The following is a 21042-nucleotide window of genomic DNA, read 5'->3' as shown; positions in this document are numbered from 1 at the left end:
CTCTCAAAGAAAGAATAGTATTAGTCATAAGAGAAAAGAAAAGTAAAGATAGTAATAATTTCTATTTAGTGTTTGGATAAATAGTAGAGAAAATAAAAAAAATGATAGTTATTCTTGTTTGGATAAGATAAATGAGAGAAAAGAAAAGAAAGGATAGTTTTTATCCTTTCATAACCATGTGACTTGAATGAAATAATAAATCTGTATATTGATTTATGGAGGCTAATTTTGATATTATCAAAATATTACTTAAAATCACTATACTTTCTCTCCCTATCTCCTCATACGTTCTCTCCCTATCTCCTCAAAATTGAAGAAAAACGCAAATAAGAGAAAGGAGGAATAGCTATCCCTCTCTATCTCTCCCTATCCCTCCACTTAACTTACTCAAACACAAACTTACACTATCATCTCTTTTCTTTTCTCTCCCTATCCCTCCAAATCAACCCTACCAAACACACCCCCTGTCTATCCAAACACACCCTAAAACCTTCCCCTGGTCCAACCCAGCCGACGCCTCCTCCTTCCTTGACGCGGTCGACGAATTGCTCACCGCCATTCGTGGCCGCTGAGAAGTCCGTCGCCGCCTGGCCGGTGGATCAAAACGTCGACGTAACAGACCCTCAAGTCTCTGTCTTCTCTCTCTAAAACCCTCTCCATCTGGTCCGATTCCGCCGACGCCTCCTCCTCCTTGCTCCACGCGATCGACGAATTGCTCCGCCATTCGTGGCCCCTGAGAAGCCAATCGTAACCTGCGCCTCATACCGTGAGGGAGAAAATTCTTTTGAGGGGGATTTCTACCCAGTTTGAGAAGCATTTTAGGAAGACTTGAGAAGCATTTTAGGAAGACAATGAATGGGGATATTTGGGCCCACTTAACTCACTTCTTAAAGCTCTCTCTGCTTGCTATCAATTCATTCTCCTTACTGCGTGAACCCCTTGACTCTTTGCTTTGTGGGTCGTATGCGCTGTCCCTTTAATGAAAGGAGATCTTAGGAAAACGACTGAACCCTTGTCTGCATATCAGTACTGTTTGGGATTCGGTTAGGGATTTAATGCCTGAAATCGAAGTTCTGTTTTCAGATCAGTACTGTTTGGTTCTCAGAAATGAAGCGATGGCAATTTGGAGAAGATTAGGAAAAGCCATTAGAGGGATTTTTATGGAGTTAGATAATTCAATCTGCCGTGACCCGGCAAAAGGCGACGTGATGAATTAACCTTAGAACAGGTCGTTGTCTGTTGAATGGCTTTGATTATGGAAGGGCACTTTGAGAATTAAAAGATAATCTAAAATTACAGCGCTTTTTTTTATTTTTATTTTTATTTATTTATTTTTTTAACCTTGGTAAGAAAACATGCCATACGGCATCTACAACAAGGTCATCGAACAGATACAGAAGATCAAAAACACATAAAACATCATTTCAAACTTATTAACACCTCTTATAGTCAAGATCAACAGTCTTGACATGCTAAAAAAAAGGTGCTAGCTATAGAAGGAAAACTATCACAACAAAAGAAAAAAAACTACCGGTGAGAGAACAAAACACACCAGCACAGGCACCAAATACGGCGTAGGTCAGCAAAGGACACAGATGCATCTGATCCAATCCCAGCACAAAACACGAAAAAGCTCCATAAAGGAGCAGACAAACAAACCTAACTCCGGCGACCCAGCAACCATCTATCTTCGGAAAAGGCACAGATCAGGAAATTGAGAACAAAAAAAACTCACGATTAAACGTGAGAGACGCTGCTTACAGCGAAATCTCAACGACAGCGAGGAAAAACAACAAAAGACGGCATGAATCCACCCACCAAACAAGGTATGTACAGCACACCAATATTATTAATCAGTGAGTGGCCGGGATCGAAACCTCCCCACTCCCATGGGAGGGAGTGGGGAGGAAGCAAGGGATGAAGGCGAGGAGCGGTGGCCTAGCGCTTAAAAAAACCTCCATTAATTTAAGAAACTAGAATTTGACTTAATTTAGACCTTCAAGACGAGAATATTTTTTGTAAATTATCCATAACAATAATCTATGGGTCCTCTTGTCCTTGACTAGAAACCATGGCGGTAAGTTCATCAGGCGTTGTATTGAGGCGCTATTGGATCAGTTGTCTTGTTTAATTATTACGAATATAATGGTTTTCGCTAGTCAACTTCTAATGCTAATGACTTTCTAATAAGTCTAGTATAGTAATTATTATTATTATTCTCCCCATAAGGGTCTATTATATAATTTTAAAACTGTTCACTGGTCCACGTGAGAAGAATTAATCCACAATTAATTCCTCACAACTGGATAACAGAAACACACACAGACGAGGGCTGCAATCTATTTTAGGCCCACTGATATTTGTTTATGTGGATCATCCCGTTTCCATGTTTTATAACTATAATACATATATACGTTCAGAAAACTATGGCAGGGTCAAACACAGGCTGAAAACTAATAGCATTAGTGTTTCAAATTGCTAATATATATATGCATTTGGAATGTACAACTAAAGTCATAACCACCATAACTATATTTAAGCACATAATCATCTAAGCTTCCTTTTTATCATCATATAAGCCTCAGGTGAGAAGCAGATTAAAGAAAATGAGTGTAGTCTGTGTCGAAGTGTTAGATGGTGCCACCATTGTTAGCTTTGTGGAAGATGAAGAAGCATTCAACGGTTCAATCCATGACCGCTTCACCTGTCTTGACACAGACCATGACGGACTCCTCTCCTATGCAGAGTTGTTGAAGGAGCTGCAGAGTCTCAGGGTGTTCGAGACCCACTTCGGTATTGATGTTAAGACCGAACAAGATGAGCTCTCCCGCGTGTAGACTTCCCTCTTCGTGCAGTTCGATCACGACTTGAATGGATCGGTGGATTTTGAGGAGTTCAAGGCAGAGACGAAGCAGATGATGCTCGCCATGCCAAACGGGCTAGGATTCTTGCCCGTCCAAATGGTCCTGGAAGAAGACAGCTTCCTCAAAAAGGCAGTTGAACGCAAGTGCTCCAGGATAGTTGCTGCTGAACTTGTTTAAATCAACTGAAGTGACCTGTTTTCCTTGCCTTTGTATTTTGAATTTTACATGAATAAGAAATGACTTCCGTGTTAATTTCCAGAGAAGCATGAAAAGTTGTTTACTCCAACTAAAGTCATAATATCTTAAATGAATTCGATTCGGTAATTTGATATATCGAATGGCCTTATATCTTAAATGAATTCCTAGTATCTTCAATGATGCTACAATCACAGAAATTCCCAATCAATAATCTGTTTTGTGAGTTGCTGATGTATTATTATTTATAATATAGCTTGAATTTGAATGAATTAATTATTATTTTTGTTTAAATTGAAGAACATGCATGGAGGAGATTTATTTATTTTCCCTCTCTCCATTCTCACTTTGCATATGATTTCAATTGTAAACCCTTGATTTTTTTTGCCCATTTGCCCTAAAACAGACACTAAAAAAAACCCTAATCAGCATATATATAATTGATTGTTGTGCTTTAACATTAACATATTCATTGGAGAACAAATTACGTCAATGTGTGTATATATGGGGACTTTCTCTCTCTACCCAACTTTTCTCTCGCCTCTCTCTGCCCTAGTAGCCGCCACTCCTCACCTTCACCCCCCTGCTTCCTCCCCACTCCCTCCCATGGGAGTGGGGAGGTCCCGATCCCGGCCACCCACTGATTAATAATATTGGTGTGCTGTACATAGCCTGTTTGGTGGGTGGATTCACGCCGTCTTTTGTTGTTTTTCCTCGCTGTCGTCGAAGTTTCATTGTAAGCAGCGTCTCTCACGTTTCATTGTGAGTTTTTGTTCTCAATCTCCTGATCTGCACCGTTTTCGAGGTTAAATGGTTGCTGGGTCGCCGGAGTTGGGTTTGTTTGTCTGCTCCTTTATGGAGCTTTTTGATATTTTGCGCTGGGAGTGGATCTGATGCATCTGTGTCCCTTGCCGATGTACGCCATATTTGGTTCTCTCGCCGGTGTGTTTGGTTCTCTCGCCGGTGTTTTTTTCTTTTGTTGTGGTGGTTTTCCTTCTATAGCTGCCACCTTTTCTTTGGCTTGTCAAGATTATTGATCTTGACTATAAGAGGTGTTAGTTAGTTTGGAATGGTGTTTTATGTGTTTTTTATCTTCTGTATCTGCCCGATGATCTTATTGTAAATGTCGTATGGCGTATGACATGTTTTCTTGCCAGGGTTAAAAAAAAAAAATGTGTATATATATATATACACACACCCATTAATAGTGAACAAAATCCTAATACACACACAAATACACACAAATAGGTCAATTCACACTGATACACACACAAATAAGTCCATTCACATTGGTACACATATGCGTATAGGACTTGGATCTCTAAGTTAAATATTCTCTAAGTTATCCTAAATTGAATTCGCTAAAGATTGATACGTGACATTTAAAATCAATCTAGGTATTAAACCACGTCAACTAATTTAAAGAAAGTTTCAAAACTGCACTGTTTTGAGATAAGAAAAATTTATCAAAGTTTAAAAACTACACTGTTTTGAATTCACCATACTCGGTTGAGATAACGAAAATTTACCAAAGTTTAAAAATTTCACTCGTAAAATTCATATATCTCCCTCATCTTTTCCAAAAAAATATCCTCTCTCTCCTCTTGCTCATTCTCACTATTGGGGGAATTTTTTTATTATCTTTTTTTCCTGAATGCGGTCTTTTATAAAAGAAAAATATGAACAATACAAGTGCATAAGGAGGTATACACGATTGGGGGAATATTTTGCGCCAAAAATGAATGGTCTTCGCTATGGAATTAAAATGGATAAAAATGTGATCAGAAAACATGCAACTTAATGATTGGAAATTAAATTCAAAACGGTACAATTTTTAAACATTGGTAAATTTTTCTTATTTCTAAAGAGTGCAGTTTTTAAATTTTCTTTGAATTTGTTGACGTGGAGCAGCAGATAGATTTTAAATGTCAAATCTGTAGCAAATTTAACTCAGAATAACTTAGAGAATATTTAACTTAAATGATCCAAGTCCCGCATATAATGCCCCGTTTAATTCTTTTATTGCAAGAACTATGTATGTACATATTTTTGGTAGCAATAGGCGATTTTTCTGGAGATTGATTCACATTTTAAATGCTGATCAATTGTTGGCTAGTATGTGTTTGTCTATCTATATGTGTGTGTATGTATATATATATTTATCTATGAATATATAAAGGTTAAAATAGTAATTTTAGAATTCAAATAAGCTAATTCACAAATCAAAAGGTATAAAAGTCCATTAACATTGTTAGGGTGTCAATGTTAACTTTAGCAAACTAAATGGGTGTAATTGTCCAAAAAATGGCCAAGTTTCATCTAATTGTCAATAAGGCAAATCACAGGGGGTGTCACTGTAATTAACTCTAATTAAAAGTATATATTTTAACCTAAGGCTCCGTATGTTTGGATGTAAAATATTTTTAAAAAAAATATTTTTTTTATTTTCTGGTTGTCGTAAAATATTTACAAAGAAAATAAATATTAAAATTTAACAAAAATAGCTTATCTAATCAATTTTCGGCAAGTTATTTTACATGTTCGGTTCGATGGATTCGACCTCAATCTCGATATAGACCTTTACCAAATACTGACAAAGTAAAAATAAATGAATATTTTACTATCCTTAAGATATAGACCTTTACCAAATACTGACAAAGTAAAAATAAATGAATATTTTACTATCCTTAACAGTGTCGCTCTCACACCCCGAGCGCGTTCCGGCTTTCAAGCTCCGCGCTCGCTTTCGATCAAATTCTCATTCGATCAAATTATCACTGCTTAAGACTTAATTATGTCGCTCTTATGCTTCCGCTATTAAATTTCTTTTCGCTCCCGTTTTATGTGACTTAAGTTTTAACGTATTTATTTTAGATTTAAATGCATTAAATATATATTGAAATATAGAACAAATGTACTAAAATAAATAAATTTAAGCATGTTTTAAAAAACTAATTAATGTACATTGATGGAGTGAAATTCTAATTTTTCAAATTAAAGGAGTTTTCCCGAATGAGATATGGAATTTTACTGTAAATTATCTTTTTATTCCTTAACTGCCCAGCAGACCTTCAAGTCTCTCTCTCCTCTCTCTCTCTCTCTCTCTCTCTAAAGCCTGCCCCTGGTCCGACTCAGCCGACGCCTCCTCCTTCCTTGACGCGGTCGACGAATTGGTCACCGCCAATCGTGGCCGCTGAGAAGTCCGTCGCCGCCTGGCCATTGGATCAAAACGTCGACGTAACAGACCCTCAAGTCTCTGTCTTCTCTCTCTAAAACCCTCTCCATCTGGTCCGATTCCGCCGACGCCTCCTTCTCCTTCCTCCACGCGGTCGACGAATTGCTCCGCCATTCGTGGCCGCTGAGAAGCCAATCGTAACCTGCGCCTCATACCGTGAGGGAGAAAATTCTTTTGAGGGGGATTTCTACCCAGTTTGAGAAGCATTTTAGGAAGACAATGAATGGGGATATTTGGGCCCACTTACTCACTTCCTCAAGCTCTCTCTGCTTGCTATCAATTCATTCTCCTTGCTGCGTGAACCCCTTGACTCTTTGCTTTGTGGGTCGTATGTGCTGTCCCTTTAATGAAAGGAGATCTTAGGAAAACGACTGAACCCTGGTCTGCAGATCAGTACTGTTTGGGATCGGTTAGGGATTTAATGCCTGAAATCGAAGTTCTGTTTTCAGATCAGTACTGTTTGGTTCTCAGAAATGAAGCGATGGCAATTTGGAGAAGATTAGGAAAAGCCATTAGAGGGATTTTATGGAGTTAGAGAATTCAATCCGCCGTGACCGGCAAAAGGCGACGTGATGAATTACCCTTGGAACAGGTCGTTGTCTGTTGAAATGGCTTTGATTATGGAGTTGTTGGAGAGCTGGGTAGTTGGGTCATTTTGCAACAATATAGAAGGGCAGTTTGAGGATTAAAAGATTGATGATCTAAAATTCCATGCCTAGCGCTTAAAAAAAACTCAATTAATTTAAAAAACTAGAATTTGACTTAATTTAGACCTTTAAAACGCTAATTTTTTTAAAATTATCCATAACAACAATCTATGGGTCCTCTTGTCCTTGACTAGAAACCATGGCGGTGAGCCCTTCACGCGTTGTATTGAGGAACTATTGGATCAGTTGTCTCGTTTTAATTATTACGAATATAATGGTTTTCACTAGTCAACTTCTAATGCAAATGACTTTCTAATAAGTCTAGTATTCTATACGGAGTAATTATTATTATTATTCTCCCCATAAGGGTCTATTATATAATTTTAAAACTATTCACTGGTCAACGTGGAAAGAATTATTCCACAATTAATTCCTCACAACTGGATAACAGAAACACGCACGGACGAGGGCTGCAATCTATTTTAGGCCCACTGATATTTGTTTCTGTGGATCATCCCGTTACCTTGTTTTATACCCATATACATGTTCAGAAAACTATGGCAGGGTCAAACACAAGCTGAAAAGTAGTAGCATTAGTGTTTCAAACAGCATACACATATGCAGTTGGAATGTATAACTAAAGTGAACCACCATAACTATATATATATATATATATATGAGCTTCCTTTTGATCATCATCATATAAGCCTCAGGTGAGAAGCAGGTTAAAGAAAATGAGTGTAGAAGTGTTAGATGGTGCCACCATTGTTAGCTTTGTGGAAGATGAAGAAGCATTCAACGGTTCAATCTATGACCGATTCACCTGCCTCGACACAGACCATGACGGCCTCCTCTCCTATGCAGAGTTGTTGAAGGAGCTGCAGAGTCTCAGGGTGTTCGAGACCCACTTCGGTATTGATGTTAAGACCGAACAAGATGAGCTCTCCCGCGTGTACACTTCCCTCTTCGTGCAGTTCGATCACGACTCGAATGGATCGGTGGATTTTGAGGAGTTCAAGGCAGAGACGAAGCAGATGATGCTCGCCATGGCAAACGGGCTAGGATTCTTGCCCGTCCAAATGGTCCTGGAAGAAGACAGCTTCCTCAAAAAGGCAGTTGAACGCGAGTCCTCCAAGATAGTTGCTGCTGAACTTGTTTAAATGACCTATATACATTCCTCTACATTGAATTCAATCTACTGCAAATGTTTGAATTTAAGTTTTACATGAATAAGAAATGACGTGTTAATTTCCAGAGAAGAATGCGAATTTTTTCGTTATTTCGTCAAATATTAAAACTAATCCTTACAACGGCTGTTTACTCCAAATTGTCACAAAAGCAATGACATCTCAGAAGTTGGAATGAATGAGAAAATGCTTTCACCAAATAGCTCAAACAAGGACGACAAAAGATGGCCAGAGTTCAGGTCATCCTTCCAAGCCTGAGCAAGGAAAGCCGACATCTTCAAAGACTGGTTGTCCCCCTTGTCTCTTCTACCTCTGCTACTAGAAATGTTGTCGTTCGGGTATTGTCGAAAAGATGAAGATGGCCCCACATCAGAATCAGATAAAGAAGCAGGAACACTTGTTTCTATCTGCATGTCAGATGTTGAGGAGTTGTTTGACAATGCAACCATTGGGCCATCCGTTGCAACTTTCTTCAAGGGAGGCTGCTGCTCCAACTGCTCGTCGCTTGCCTTGCGTTTATCTTGATGAATTAAAAAGAAAAAATAAGGACCGACCTGAATAAATTCTTTCTATTCCTTAGAAGGTATCATAATAAATCTCATTTAAACAATAATAACGAAGCCACCAAACATTGGTTAAATACTTCAATGTCTAAACTGCTGTAAGGCATATGAACAAAGTAAAATTGTACGTGTAGATGGTTTAACAGTTCATGAAACTCTTACCCAGTCTTCTGGTTATAACCCTTCCATTAACCCTCCAGACAGCATCTGTGGATGGGGGTGGTAAAGGGGGAAACATCTTGAGCCGATCATATACACATTGACCGGAAGCACGCTGAAAAGTGAGCAGCCTCGTCGTATCAATCACATACCTAGAAGACATCATACCATAAATTAATACAAGCAGTGTACTAATAGTATACTCACCAGCAAGGCCCCATAAACACGCCAAGCTTCATGCCGTTTCATCTCATTTTTTTGCTTCTCAAGAAGCATCTCTGGTTCAAGAAATTGCAGGTATGTTTCAAGATTTGGCAGTATAAGAAGGCGGACCTGCTCATGACTTGAGAAGCATCAGAAACTGCTTAAAATTTTATGTACAAATGAAAAAGATGTCACCACTTTCCTCCCCCAAGAAAAATTTGAACAAAAAGCACATATACTGATGTTAATCAGTACTTTATTCATGAGAACAAAGATACTGATGGAAATGATAGGAAACAAAGGCAATCATTACAAAATTTTCCATTACAAAATTTTCCATTCTTATTTCTGTAATTTGATGGTGGCAAAAGGAAAAGAGGAGAAGATACAGAAGAATTTTTTTTTTTAAGATATTCTCCTTTCAGGTTAAAATTATATTCCAAAGCTAGAGAGTTTTTGAGAGAAAAGAAGGAAGAAGGAAAAACACTTCAAAGTTTTAGAGTTGTACAAAATCTTGCACTATTGTTTTCCTTGGTACAACATGGGAGAAATTCAAAAACCACTTCCCTTCCTCTCTTCTTTCTCTCTATTATTACTCTTCTCCTCTTCTTCACTTGAATTGAAAATGGGTTCACTTAATATTAATGAATATCACAAGCAGGTTTGAACAATGTTCCTTACAACTAGCTTCCAAATAGACATTAACAGTTAGAATTATTATTCATGACAAGAGTATGAAAGCAGAAAATACCACATTAGGTCCTAGAGCCGCTAATCCTTGAATAGCACCATAGTGTTGTGTCAATGCCCGTTTTGGGTCCAAGAAAGCATGAAGCAATGTTTTTGTCAAACGTGTCTGGAGATTATTATAAACGTGTCCAAATCTGCAAAATGATAGAAATTAAATTCCAAGAGCAAAACATCAAATCTAAAGATAAGATTTCTGAATAGACACGAATGGCAAGTATATTTTCTTTCTTTTATAAGTAAAAGACATGTACCTGTGTTTTAAATGTGACAAACCCTAAATTTCCACTTTGGGGTGGCAGGAGATACCACTCAAGCTATGAAACACAGATATGAACACAAGACACAGGTATGACACAATATGTCACGGCGATACGCCAAGTCCCAAAAAAATAGGACACGGCCACAAAAGGGATCTAACAAGAAAATAATATTGTATATATATATATATATAATGATTTTCTCTTCTTTTTTTTCTTTTGATAAGTAAAAATCATTAATCCAATAACTAAGTTGGAGCTTAGAGTTGGATGGGTGTTGTTTCTAATTTCTAAATTTTATATTATTTTTAATTAACCCATTATATGTTCTAAAATTGCATTGGAACTCTATTACTTTTAAAATAATTACAAAATTGCCTCGTCATGTCCAACTATAAAATAAATACATAAATAAACAAATTCAAACTCAAAAACACTCCAAGCATTATCTGAATCCGCCACAGCACCCACTAGAGGAGTGCCTTTGCTTCCTAAGCTAACAGCTGATGGTACAAATGGCAAATATATATTAGAGCGCTATTTTTTTTTTTTTCTCTTTTTCGTTTTTCCCAAATCTCTCAAGGCTAATTTATGCAGTAGTCAGTAAACCAGTTAGGGAAGCATGTTGGTTGACTGAGTTTTGTCGGGTCAATTAAAGCATTTGTCTAATTCAGTCTTAACATATTTAGACAGTGGCATAAAGACCTCGAGTTGGTTCACCATTTGAACAAATTTTATTGTTTGGGTCACAAAAAGCAGTGTAGTTGCGCCAGATTTATTTGAACCGATCATGGCATAGGACAATTGACGGTTCAACGATCTGTTCATTCTGGAATTATATCACTGACAAAGATAAAATTTAAAATCTTGGCAAGTGAAGAAGTTCTTAAAACTTATGGACATTTGCACAAGGTCAAAAGCGAAATCACAATCAAGTATACTATATTAGATCTGTTATATTAAACTAATGCCCCGTTTGGTAGGAAGGAAGGACAAGGGGTATAGGAAAGATAGAAACAAAGGAACAGGCTTCCATAGTTTGGAAGAGTGGAGATCGGGTGGGAAGAAATGATGGATGAGCCATCGTTCCTAGCCCACCAAATTTGATCCATCCAAGAGTGGACGGAAGAGAGGAGAGGAGTAGCAAATCTATTATAAATTTATTTATTGACATTACTACCCTTCATAATTATCTGATATAACTAACCCCTATTACTACCTCGTACCTTCAAATGAGTACCATAGATATTGATGGATGTAATGGTAAATAGATTTTAAAACTCTCTCTTCCCTTCTCTCCTAACAAAGAAAGTAAGTTATTACCTTCCCTTTCCTTCCATTCAACCAAACAAAAAGAGGGAAAGTCACTATCCCTTCCCTAGGGATGCCTCGTGCATCCCTCTTTCTCTCCCTTCCATCCATGTCTTTCTTTCCTACCAAATGGAGCATAAGGCACTCACTTCCTCTGTATGCACAAAATAAAACAAATAGTCTCACCTTTTGCATATTGAAGCAACAAGGTTTGCCGTGAAGTCTCTAAGTTCCCAGTGGTTGTCTGCAAATCGATTCCCTAATCTTTTTGCAACAAGGCAGGTAACAACTGAAGGCATCAACTGGTGAAGCTGATAAAGAAAAGAATGCCTGATAAGATAGATATGGTAATTGGTGACAGAGTATATCAATTTTCTATTTTGTTTATTTATTATTTTTTAATGCTCTTATAGTTGGTATGTGAACTTTACTACTAAATTTGTTCACTTAAGCACATCTAGCTTGATCAAGCTTTAAAGTCAGGTATTGCTCACTGACTTGAGCCCTGAAGTTGACTCAGTTGAGCAGTATCAGATCGGCATCAGGAGATGCGCAAAGTTAAACTACATAAAAGGCAATTATAGAAGAGAAATTATGAAAATTTCATCAATATTACAGAACAGTTGAATAATCAATTACAAATGCAATCCCAAACTACAAAAAATGTGATGAGCTAAATAAATACAAATTAGTAACCATCCACATAATCTTCAATCCTCTGACCATCCTCATTATTCCCCTCAACCCCACTCTCATCTTCAATTCCCTTTTCAGAACATAACACCATGCTCGCATCCAATGTCAATTTTGAAGCCATTTTATAATATTGATTACAAATGAAAACCAACTATGAGAAATAATTGTCAACATTTGTTCACACTTCACAAACATAAGTTATAAACATTTTTCAACAAATATTACATTTATTCAACTTTATTTTAGTCTTATTTACCTTTATTTAATTTTTCTAAATAAACAAAAAATAATTCAAAAGATCAAATTCTCTAGGAAATACTAAACCAGAAAAGAAATTTGCTAGCGATTGATGCGCGTGTGTGTTTTCCTAAGTGATTGATGTGTGCTTTAAATAATATATTTTTTATATTTAATTAAAAAAATTGAACAAAGAAAATCATAAGTTAGGAAAAATTTAACATTTTTTTGAAAAGATTACAAATTGAAATTTGAAACTTGGTTCCATATCTTTATTACATAAACATATCATAGATCTATAATATTAATTGAAATTTAGTATAGCTTTTACTTATAAATGGATGGAAATTTCAACAATATATATATACACACATGCGCGCGCAGAGAGAGAGAGGGAGAGAGAGAGAACTTCAATAATCTACCTAAATCAAAATTAGACTACTAGGTTATACCTAGATCTAAGATTATAATTTCACATAATGATATTAGGTAAAAAAAAGTTGAAACAAAATCTTACCTGCACGTTTGATGGAAGAGAGTAGTAAAACCTAACCTAAAAGAAGGTTGATCAAAGCTTCAATCAAGATTTGGACTCAATGAATGAAAACAGAACCTTTATTTGGTTCTCAGCCTTATACAGTAAAAGAGAAAAGAAAGAGAATAGTGAAGAGAGAAACCAAAAAGGGTGTTTGGGTGGCTGACCAATCAGGATTTTGTGTCTAGTGAAAGACTTCCAATGCTGCAAATACATATCACAAGTCTCAGCTACGTCATTTGATATAAGCTATAAGTATCATTAGTTACTAAATTATTGGGAGAACATCGCACCAAATCATGATACTGTGTCAAAGTACAAGAATTTTTTTTTTTTTTGATTAGTATTGTACAAGATTTAAATTCCTCTATTATTCTCACTTATATATACAACAATACAGAGCAACTCTTTTTTGGTGTTCTCCACAGTACTCTTAAAACAACCATTCTTCTTTTCTTTAAATAAGTAAGAGGTAAATTTCACTTTCTGGCACGTCATCCATAACTAACATTACCAACATAATTCTGTCTTCAAAAACAAGAGACTGACAGAAGCTGATAATAATTAAAACAAAACCAAAGATTATGTAAGGTAATGAGAACAAATATGGCTGCATGCCAATCTCACCATCTAAAACTCAAAAATTTGGAAATCGGTAGTGAGTGCAAAAAATTATCAAATTGTTCCCAAGAGTACTTGCCTTTCTTTTTCTTTTTGATTAAAAAAAAAAAAAGTATGTCATATGCAAGAACAAAAGCAAATTTTTCCCTTTGGTTCTAGCACTCATAAACAATCGTGAGAAACCTTTTCAAATTCTTTTTAGCATTTTCAACTTGGTCACCAGATTCTCATTGAAATTCATTGTCACTCAAACTCCCAGCTTTGTATAGCATCTGTCAAATGAATTTCCTAGATTCCAAATCACAAACATCCAATATTCCAAATCATTATGAGCAGCTAATGACTAAAGTCACTGAACCATCCAATAGTGGTTAAAGTCAGAAATCCCAACCTGATGTGTGACATGCACACTCTAGTGTAGAACAGAACCTACTGATGGTCATCATAGACATGTTGCTTCAGGAACTAACATGTCAATATAGAACCTTCTGTATATGCACATAAAAAGATAAACCAAACAAATGACCAACGGACTTACATATGGTTCTATGTGTATGTGAGGATTCTGGAGAAGACTCAAAACAATACGCATCAAAGCAAACAGCAGAGGAAAATCACTCAAACCACGAGAAACCTGATATCATCGGGAAACAAAAATGTGAATGAACAAATAACTAAAAGAATTCAAATCTCAAATTTGTTTATGTTCAAAATGTAGCCTCAAAATACCTCATCTGCAATAAAGCATGTGAAATAAGGAATTAAAGGATGAAGTCCTGAGTCTGTGGCCAAGCTCACTAAAGCTTCTTTGAAAAGGTCTTCATTCGACCTACTCATAGTAAGCTCAGTGATTTTTTCAAAGTATAGCTGCATGGATAAAAGTAAGAATAATAGAATTAAATAGCAGAATGAAAGGGGGAAAAAATGTATTTAGGAAAAGAATGGTAAATCATATACCTGGAGCTCCCTAGATAACACGTGTTTAATGGGCAATTTAATGTCAAGAGGAAGTCCATCGTCCTTTTGCTCAGTTTTTTGGCTATCAGGAGGAGCAACAATAACTGTAAAATATGCACAATCAATTTAGCCCTCCAGCATTGGTGCTAGAGAAGGTAAAACTAAAGGTTTTCAAGTAGAGAATATTTCACTCAGATCTATCACTGGTGCTTGAAGATTAGAGCCATTTTTAAATTTGCGAATAAAAAGTCAATAATCATGATATTGAAGCCCAAATTTATTGTTTAATTTTCTCTTTCTTCTGATATTATTTCCAAAAAGAATTTAAAACTAAAAGTTTCTGATGCAAAATTTAGCATTGGAAATTCGGTCCTGCAGAAGAAAAAGGTATAATTTGTTTAATTCCAAAACCAAACACTTCACACAACTCAGACTGATCCCTGAACATCTTTTTTTTTTGTTTTTTTAATAGGGCCCTATACTAGTTTAATTAAAATATATTAAAAAGATTTACTTACCAAAAAAAAAAAATTATATTAACAAGTAAACTTCACAAAGCTAAAAAATAATCTCAATTTGGAATCTTTTAAGGTTTAATTTTGAAAATCCACATTTATAAATATATAATAAAAAGATATATATAACCCATATTTATTTTCTCTCTGTTTTACTATTTTGTAACTTTATAATTTTTTGTCCATTTATATCTTTATATTATATTTGCCCAATTAGACAAATTTATGCATGGATTATGAAATACTTTTTATTTATACATTTTTTATCATAGTCTTTTTTGTTATTATTATTATTATTATTATTATGAAGAATCAAAGATACAGAAGGCTTCTATCTAAAGAATAATATATTATAATTTATTTCTATATTTTCTAAATTTTATTTTCATCCATTAGTTCGGCCCCGCAATTATAAGTTTCTGGATCCACCCCGGCACCCTACCACACATACTTACATAAACCTTAAGTGGGGCCAAAAACCATCAGAATGACTTAACTTCTATTCCATCATTACTTGTATATAAGCAGATTATTAAAATTTCGGACTATTCTACATACTACGTCTGCATGAGTTGAAGTATTAAACTATGCAGAATCTGAATGTGAGCAAACTAATGTTGGTAATACTCCTAACATTATAGACAGACCTTCAACAGGAGCATTTTCAGGAATCGCTGGTTGTACACCTTCAATAGCTAGCCAGTGACAAACAATTGAAGTATCAAGTGGTGCTTTTGGTAGAGGAGTTTCAATCACCTAGATATCAATAAATAAATATAAAAACAATGAAGTGCTCAAATTTAATAAGATGGAGCATTGGCATAATAAGCAATTTCTTACATCTTTAAAATCTACATCTTTGTCATCAACATAAAACAAATCCTTGTGTCCGACAGCTCTTCTGAACCGCAAAGGATCCCCAGAGGTGAAGCCATAAATTGGCTGAGGTGACAAAGTTACTGAATTAGATTAGAAAAGATGAACTTTACTAAATCAACAAAACTGGAACTGGAAGTGTATCTTTTGTTCTTTTTTGGTAACTATCAGAAAGAAGTACTACGCATCTTTTTTATTTTTTTTCCCCAACAAAAAAAAAAAATATATATATATATATATATATATAAAGAAACAAAGAGAGAGAGAGAGAGAAGACACTTCCAGAGTTCCACATAAGAAGTTCATTTTATTACATAGGATTCATCAATCAACCTTCTCTATTGATGCATAAAGCAGTGGCAAAGCAGAATTTTTTTTTTTGTTTCATTTGTCCATATTCTTAATCATGCACTCGGAGAAGAGCCATGCACAGATGAAAATAAAATAATCAACATTGCTCTCATAACCAATGGCTGCCTAAAATTTAAGTACAGAAAATACCTGACAAATAAACAAGACATTCGTTAAACAGTTTTTCCGAACCAAACGCCTCTCCAACTGCTTACTTGCTAACAAGACTTCTTATTTTCTATGGAAGCCTATTTTATAGACAAATTATTAATAATAAACGTGTTTCATTCTCTTCGGTTGCACATACCAACATGTTACAAAATCGAAGGAGTAACGAGTGAAATATCATAGACGCTAAATTTTTTTTATTGTGACATATTCTTCTTTTCGTTTCTTTTGCTAGGTGAGCATTGTGTTGTTAGGAACACAAAAATACAATTCTTTGAGGGCACATCTCCTCAATAGACAAAAATAATGAAATATGAACAAGACCTCAACCCACAAACCCCTTATATGATGTTGTCAGTGATATTTTTCTTGCTTCTTGATTTGCTTTTCACATGGTTCTTTGCAACTTATTGATCCACAATCTGTCATTCAAATTTGCGAGTGATTGTTAAGTTTCCTCTACATTTGCTTCAATGTGAAATAGTTCCTAAAAGGTTAAATGGGAAATTTTCTTATGTCGGTTGGTCCAATTATATTGAAGAAAGATCTTTTACAGTGCGGATTAGAAAAAACAGATCAAAATTCTTCAACTATCTTCCAGAAATTCTCTTGACATCTGAAATTTACAATTTTTCCCTATAAACATCAGAATTTAACTTAATTACTTTGCTAATTACAAAGACTTTATGCTTAATAAAATCGAGGAATAAACTTGTTTCATTAACATGTCAACACCTCCAACTATGCCTTGTTTCAGTCAATCTTCTTAGAACATGGTTTGTGTCAGGATTCATGAAGTGAATTACAACCAGAAAATATGGTTATATTACAAGTCTCATTGGTCATTAGCCAAATGATTAGAAGATTCACATGTTAATTTAGCACATTTGACAAAGAGGCTTTTCTCGGGAACAATGCATAAAAAATGTATATAAGAATTTTCACTTTTAATCAGTATCTGAAGATTAATCCAAAATACTATCGTCCTTGTATTTCCTTGACCCTGCAATACCAAGGTCAAATGAACTATATATGGAAAATCCTTCACAATGTACCAAATCGTTATATAACGAAAAAATATATATGTCCTCGCATTGGAAGTTTACACTACACATAAGTAACTGTAAGGCCATACCATTAAATGTTCTTGAATTGGAAGTATACCTCAACATTTCTTAGGCTGAGTGCACTATCAACATCATCTGTTGTCAATGTAGTTCTCTTTGAATGACGCATGCATTTGATTGCTTCCTGTAGTTTCATAACAAGAGCTCCTATTAGGTCATTAATTATCTTGATCTCCTTAAAAATACTCTGCTTCTACTTCAGAAAAACTCCTCATTATCATACCAGAAATTAAAAGAGAAAACAAAAAAAAAAAAACTCTCATCATCCCACTACCGTACCCAGTAATTTGATCTAGAAACTTATTCCAGACAGCATAGCAATACAACATAAAAGAAATAAACAATTAAGCAGGCCCATATTTTACAATATTTCACAAACTAGTTTTACCTGCATTATCTCACGCATACGATATTCCACATCAGAAGCAAGAGCAAGTGCAACATCTGAAGACAAGTTATTAATCCCGATGCTTTGTGCTATGACCTCGACCGTCTCCTTAGGCACAATACTCATTTTCTTCTCTCTAGCAATATTCATGAACACAGCGCATCAAATATCAACACAATTCTATTATGGAATACAACAATCTTTAAAAAAAACCACAAATTTATGCAAATCCAAAAACTATCCATCCTCCCTTCTTTTGACTTCTCTTAATTATAAATGAATTCCACTACGCATGAGTTACAACTCCCCAGGCTTTGAGTATTGAGTTACCATTAGTTTGTGACATAACTCCACTACATCTAAGGAGGTCACCAAACTTCATCCTTTTATATGAATGGGAAAATGTTTGAAAATGAAAGCCAAGAAAAGTATTTTATAGGGTAAAATGGAAACAAAAAAATTCACATTCAATCTTATATCTCCAAAGTAAAAGTTACATTTGAACTTGCACTTCTATTTATGGACGGGGCTTAAATCTAATTACAGTCGTATTTGTCATATATCCGATGCAGTAAGAGAATCTCATTACATCCCAGGGTCCATAAAGTTTCTTTCAAATAGAAGATCCAATTTGTCAGAAATGTGCACTTGCAAAGAGACTAGGATAGCTAGAATATGAATAACTAAGATGAGTAAGAATGTACCTTTTTGCAGTAAAAGATTATCTCACTTTAATAATGCTTTTAGAATATTTATATCTAGTGGAACCCATTAGTGTTGACTTTCAGTGTTAAACACAGCATGCGCTTAGGAAACTTAAATAATCCAAATTTTAATATAATCTATAAAAAATAAAAAAATAAATTGAAAAAAAGAAGACGGTAGGTCTATTTAAAACTAGATCCCCAAAAAAAACCTTCAAATCAAGATAAACATTTCAAAAGAATTCCACATCAATTTTCAATATTCGGGGGTCTAGAATTATCTTACACTTGTGTTTCCCTGTACAACCAACTAACTCAACAACACTGGCAGAAAAGCAATTATTTGGTGAAGTTATGGCAAAAAAAAGTATAAATTGAAAAGACAATGAACCAATATTAAACAAAAAAATCAATTTTAAACCAAAATCAAAAGCAAGATATATCAACTTGGTACATATGAAACATAAAGTAAAACTTGAAAGCTTAAAATACAAAACCATTTAACCTTCTAATATTTTAAATTATGAGTATAATGTAAAGCACGTCTATATAGGGCCTTGTTTCTCTAGCCGAAAACAATATATCTGAAAATTTACTTTTTATTTTATTTTTTTTAATAGAAGTACATTGAAAAGGGCCAAAGGACCCAAACATAAGGACACAAAAAATATAGAAGAGAGATCCCCAAAGACAAAGAAACAAATGTCTAGAAGACATATCGTATACAAGTAGAGCCAAAACTCCTCCTCGAGATCAGTAAGGACAAAGAGCTAATTACAACATGCTTCAATTTACAAGGGAAGTTCCTCTCTTTCAAACATGTCTCTGTTCTTCTCCTTCCAAACAAACCACCCAGACATAAAGGGGAGCCCACCACATGGGTTTAGCCTTTACTATCCTAGCCCCCACCCAGGTCTCCAAATACCATTCTCTGACCTTGGGACTAGCCACTGCTACACAAGCACACTAAAAGAGAGGCCATAGCTCTCTAGCCACTAGATGATGCACCAAAAATGGTTGTCTGTCCTTTGTGTTCTTGTACAAACACCACCAAGTTAGGAGCATTTACCCCTCTTGTTCATGTTATGAATGATCAGAAATCAATAACAGACCAATGTCCCAGCAACAATGCCTGTCTTGGAAGAAACTTTTGCTAAATAAAAAAAAAATACTTTTCCTAAAAAGAAGCTATCACCTCCCCCCCTCTTCTCCCAGCACCTAATAAAAAGAGTTCGCCTCAATCTCCCACTCCTCGAGGCCATCCACCGAAACTAGTCATACCCATTACTTATGCTCTGAAGCCATACAAAAGCTCAAAGAAAGTGGAAACAGCTTCAAGCTCCCAATTCTACATAGTTCTATGAAAATATATATATTCCTGAATGCACCAATGTCTTTCATACAACACCCCTCACAAATGTGAAATGCTTGTGCAGAGAAAACTTGAAGAGTTCGGGTAAACATTCCTTAAGGGGATATTCTCTGCACCAAACATCATTGCTGAATCTAGCACTGCTTTTATAATATAACTACCATGTTTGGGAAACCCATCTCGCACGCTTTCTTGATGACTCTGCATACACCCATCCCATAATAGCTCCTCACTTGTGAAGAGCTCCACCTTCCCCTGGCAACTCCATACTTCCTATACCACTCATATCCAAAAAAACATCTCCATTATTTGAAACTATCCATAACCACTTTCCCAATACCACCAGATTGAACAAACCCCAGATCCTTTTTTCCTTTTTTTTACCTTAATTGCTCAAAATCAGCAGAGACGAAAGCTAACATACAAGTCCTTATCTTTTATCGGTTTGTTCCTCAATAAAACAAAAGAAATAATAAATAAAATGCAAAAAATCAGTTTTAAATTAGGGATGTACAATTCATTGAATGAGTGAAGAAAGTGAACTTTCTCGTTTTCCAGAGAACATCAGATTGTAAGACTTCAAACCCGATTTTTCTTTACTTCTCCTAAAAAATTCTCGTAACCAAACAGCTCCAAAGGTCTCATGAGTAAAAAAATTTAGAGGAAGCATTTTGTCGAACAATAGTGGGTTGTTTCATGTTACACCATATCTAGACATATTTCTAAATTTTAGAAAAATTTAGAGAGAGAGAGATTTACCTCAACTGTGTTTATTCGCCGGAGAAAGTCGTCACCAAGTGGTGGCTGAACTCTGTGACTGAAGAAGTACTGATTCGAAGACACCCAATACCACAAAAGAGGGCTTATTCAATCATTATTGGAATTATTATTATTAACTAAACCAATTACGCCATGTAATTGATCCGGTCCGATAATAAATAGGGCTCCAACATAATATAATATCATAATATAATTATAGTATCAAATTGTTTGAACATAACATTCAAAAAAAAATTGTTTTTTCAACATCATTTTTCTTCTTATTTCTTTTGTATATTCTTTCTTACTCTTTTTTTTCAATTATTATTATTTTTTTTTTTATAAGTCAATTATTTTTTTATTT

The 21042-nt window shown here is 35.3% G+C and overlaps 2 protein-coding genes and 1 pseudogene across 2 annotated transcripts; 2 read left to right on the top strand and 1 right to left on the bottom strand.

Moving 5' to 3' along the window:
- Positions 1-2606: 2606 nt before the first annotated feature.
- Positions 2607-3041, top strand: LOC132309637 (uncharacterized; annotated as a pseudogene).
- A 4406-nt stretch (positions 3042-7447) lies between these two features.
- On the top strand, positions 7448-8203 carry LOC132307426 (uncharacterized). The gene has a single exon (XM_059805178.1). The coding sequence runs from the start codon at positions 7676-7678 to the stop codon at positions 8099-8101; it is 426 nt and encodes a 141-aa protein (XP_059661161.1). The 5' UTR covers positions 7448-7675; the 3' UTR covers positions 8102-8203.
- On the bottom strand, positions 8190-20817 carry LOC132307424 (transcription initiation factor TFIID subunit 6). Its single transcript, XM_059805176.1, has 13 exons — positions 20679-20817; positions 17844-17979; positions 17493-17579; positions 15774-15875; positions 15581-15689; positions 14419-14522; positions 14191-14328; positions 14000-14095; positions 11559-11683; positions 9806-9938; positions 9058-9183; positions 8854-8965; positions 8190-8648 (listed from the first exon to the last, which is right to left on the bottom strand). The coding sequence occupies exons 2-13, from the start codon at positions 17967-17969 to the stop codon at positions 8272-8274; spliced, it is 1635 nt and encodes a 544-aa protein (XP_059661159.1). The 5' UTR covers positions 17970-17979; positions 20679-20817; the 3' UTR covers positions 8190-8271.
- Positions 20818-21042: the final 225 nt, after the last annotated feature.

The sequence above is a fragment of the Cornus florida genome, unplaced genomic scaffold (genome assembly GCF_030987335.1).
Source record: "Cornus florida cultivar Cherokee Brave unplaced genomic scaffold, ASM3098733v1 CherokeeBrave_3.0.0_Hap2_Chr05, whole genome shotgun sequence".
NCBI classification, from domain to species: Eukaryota; Viridiplantae; Streptophyta; class Magnoliopsida; order Cornales; family Cornaceae; genus Cornus; species Cornus florida.
This window is presented reverse-complemented; position numbering and strand designations above follow the sequence as displayed.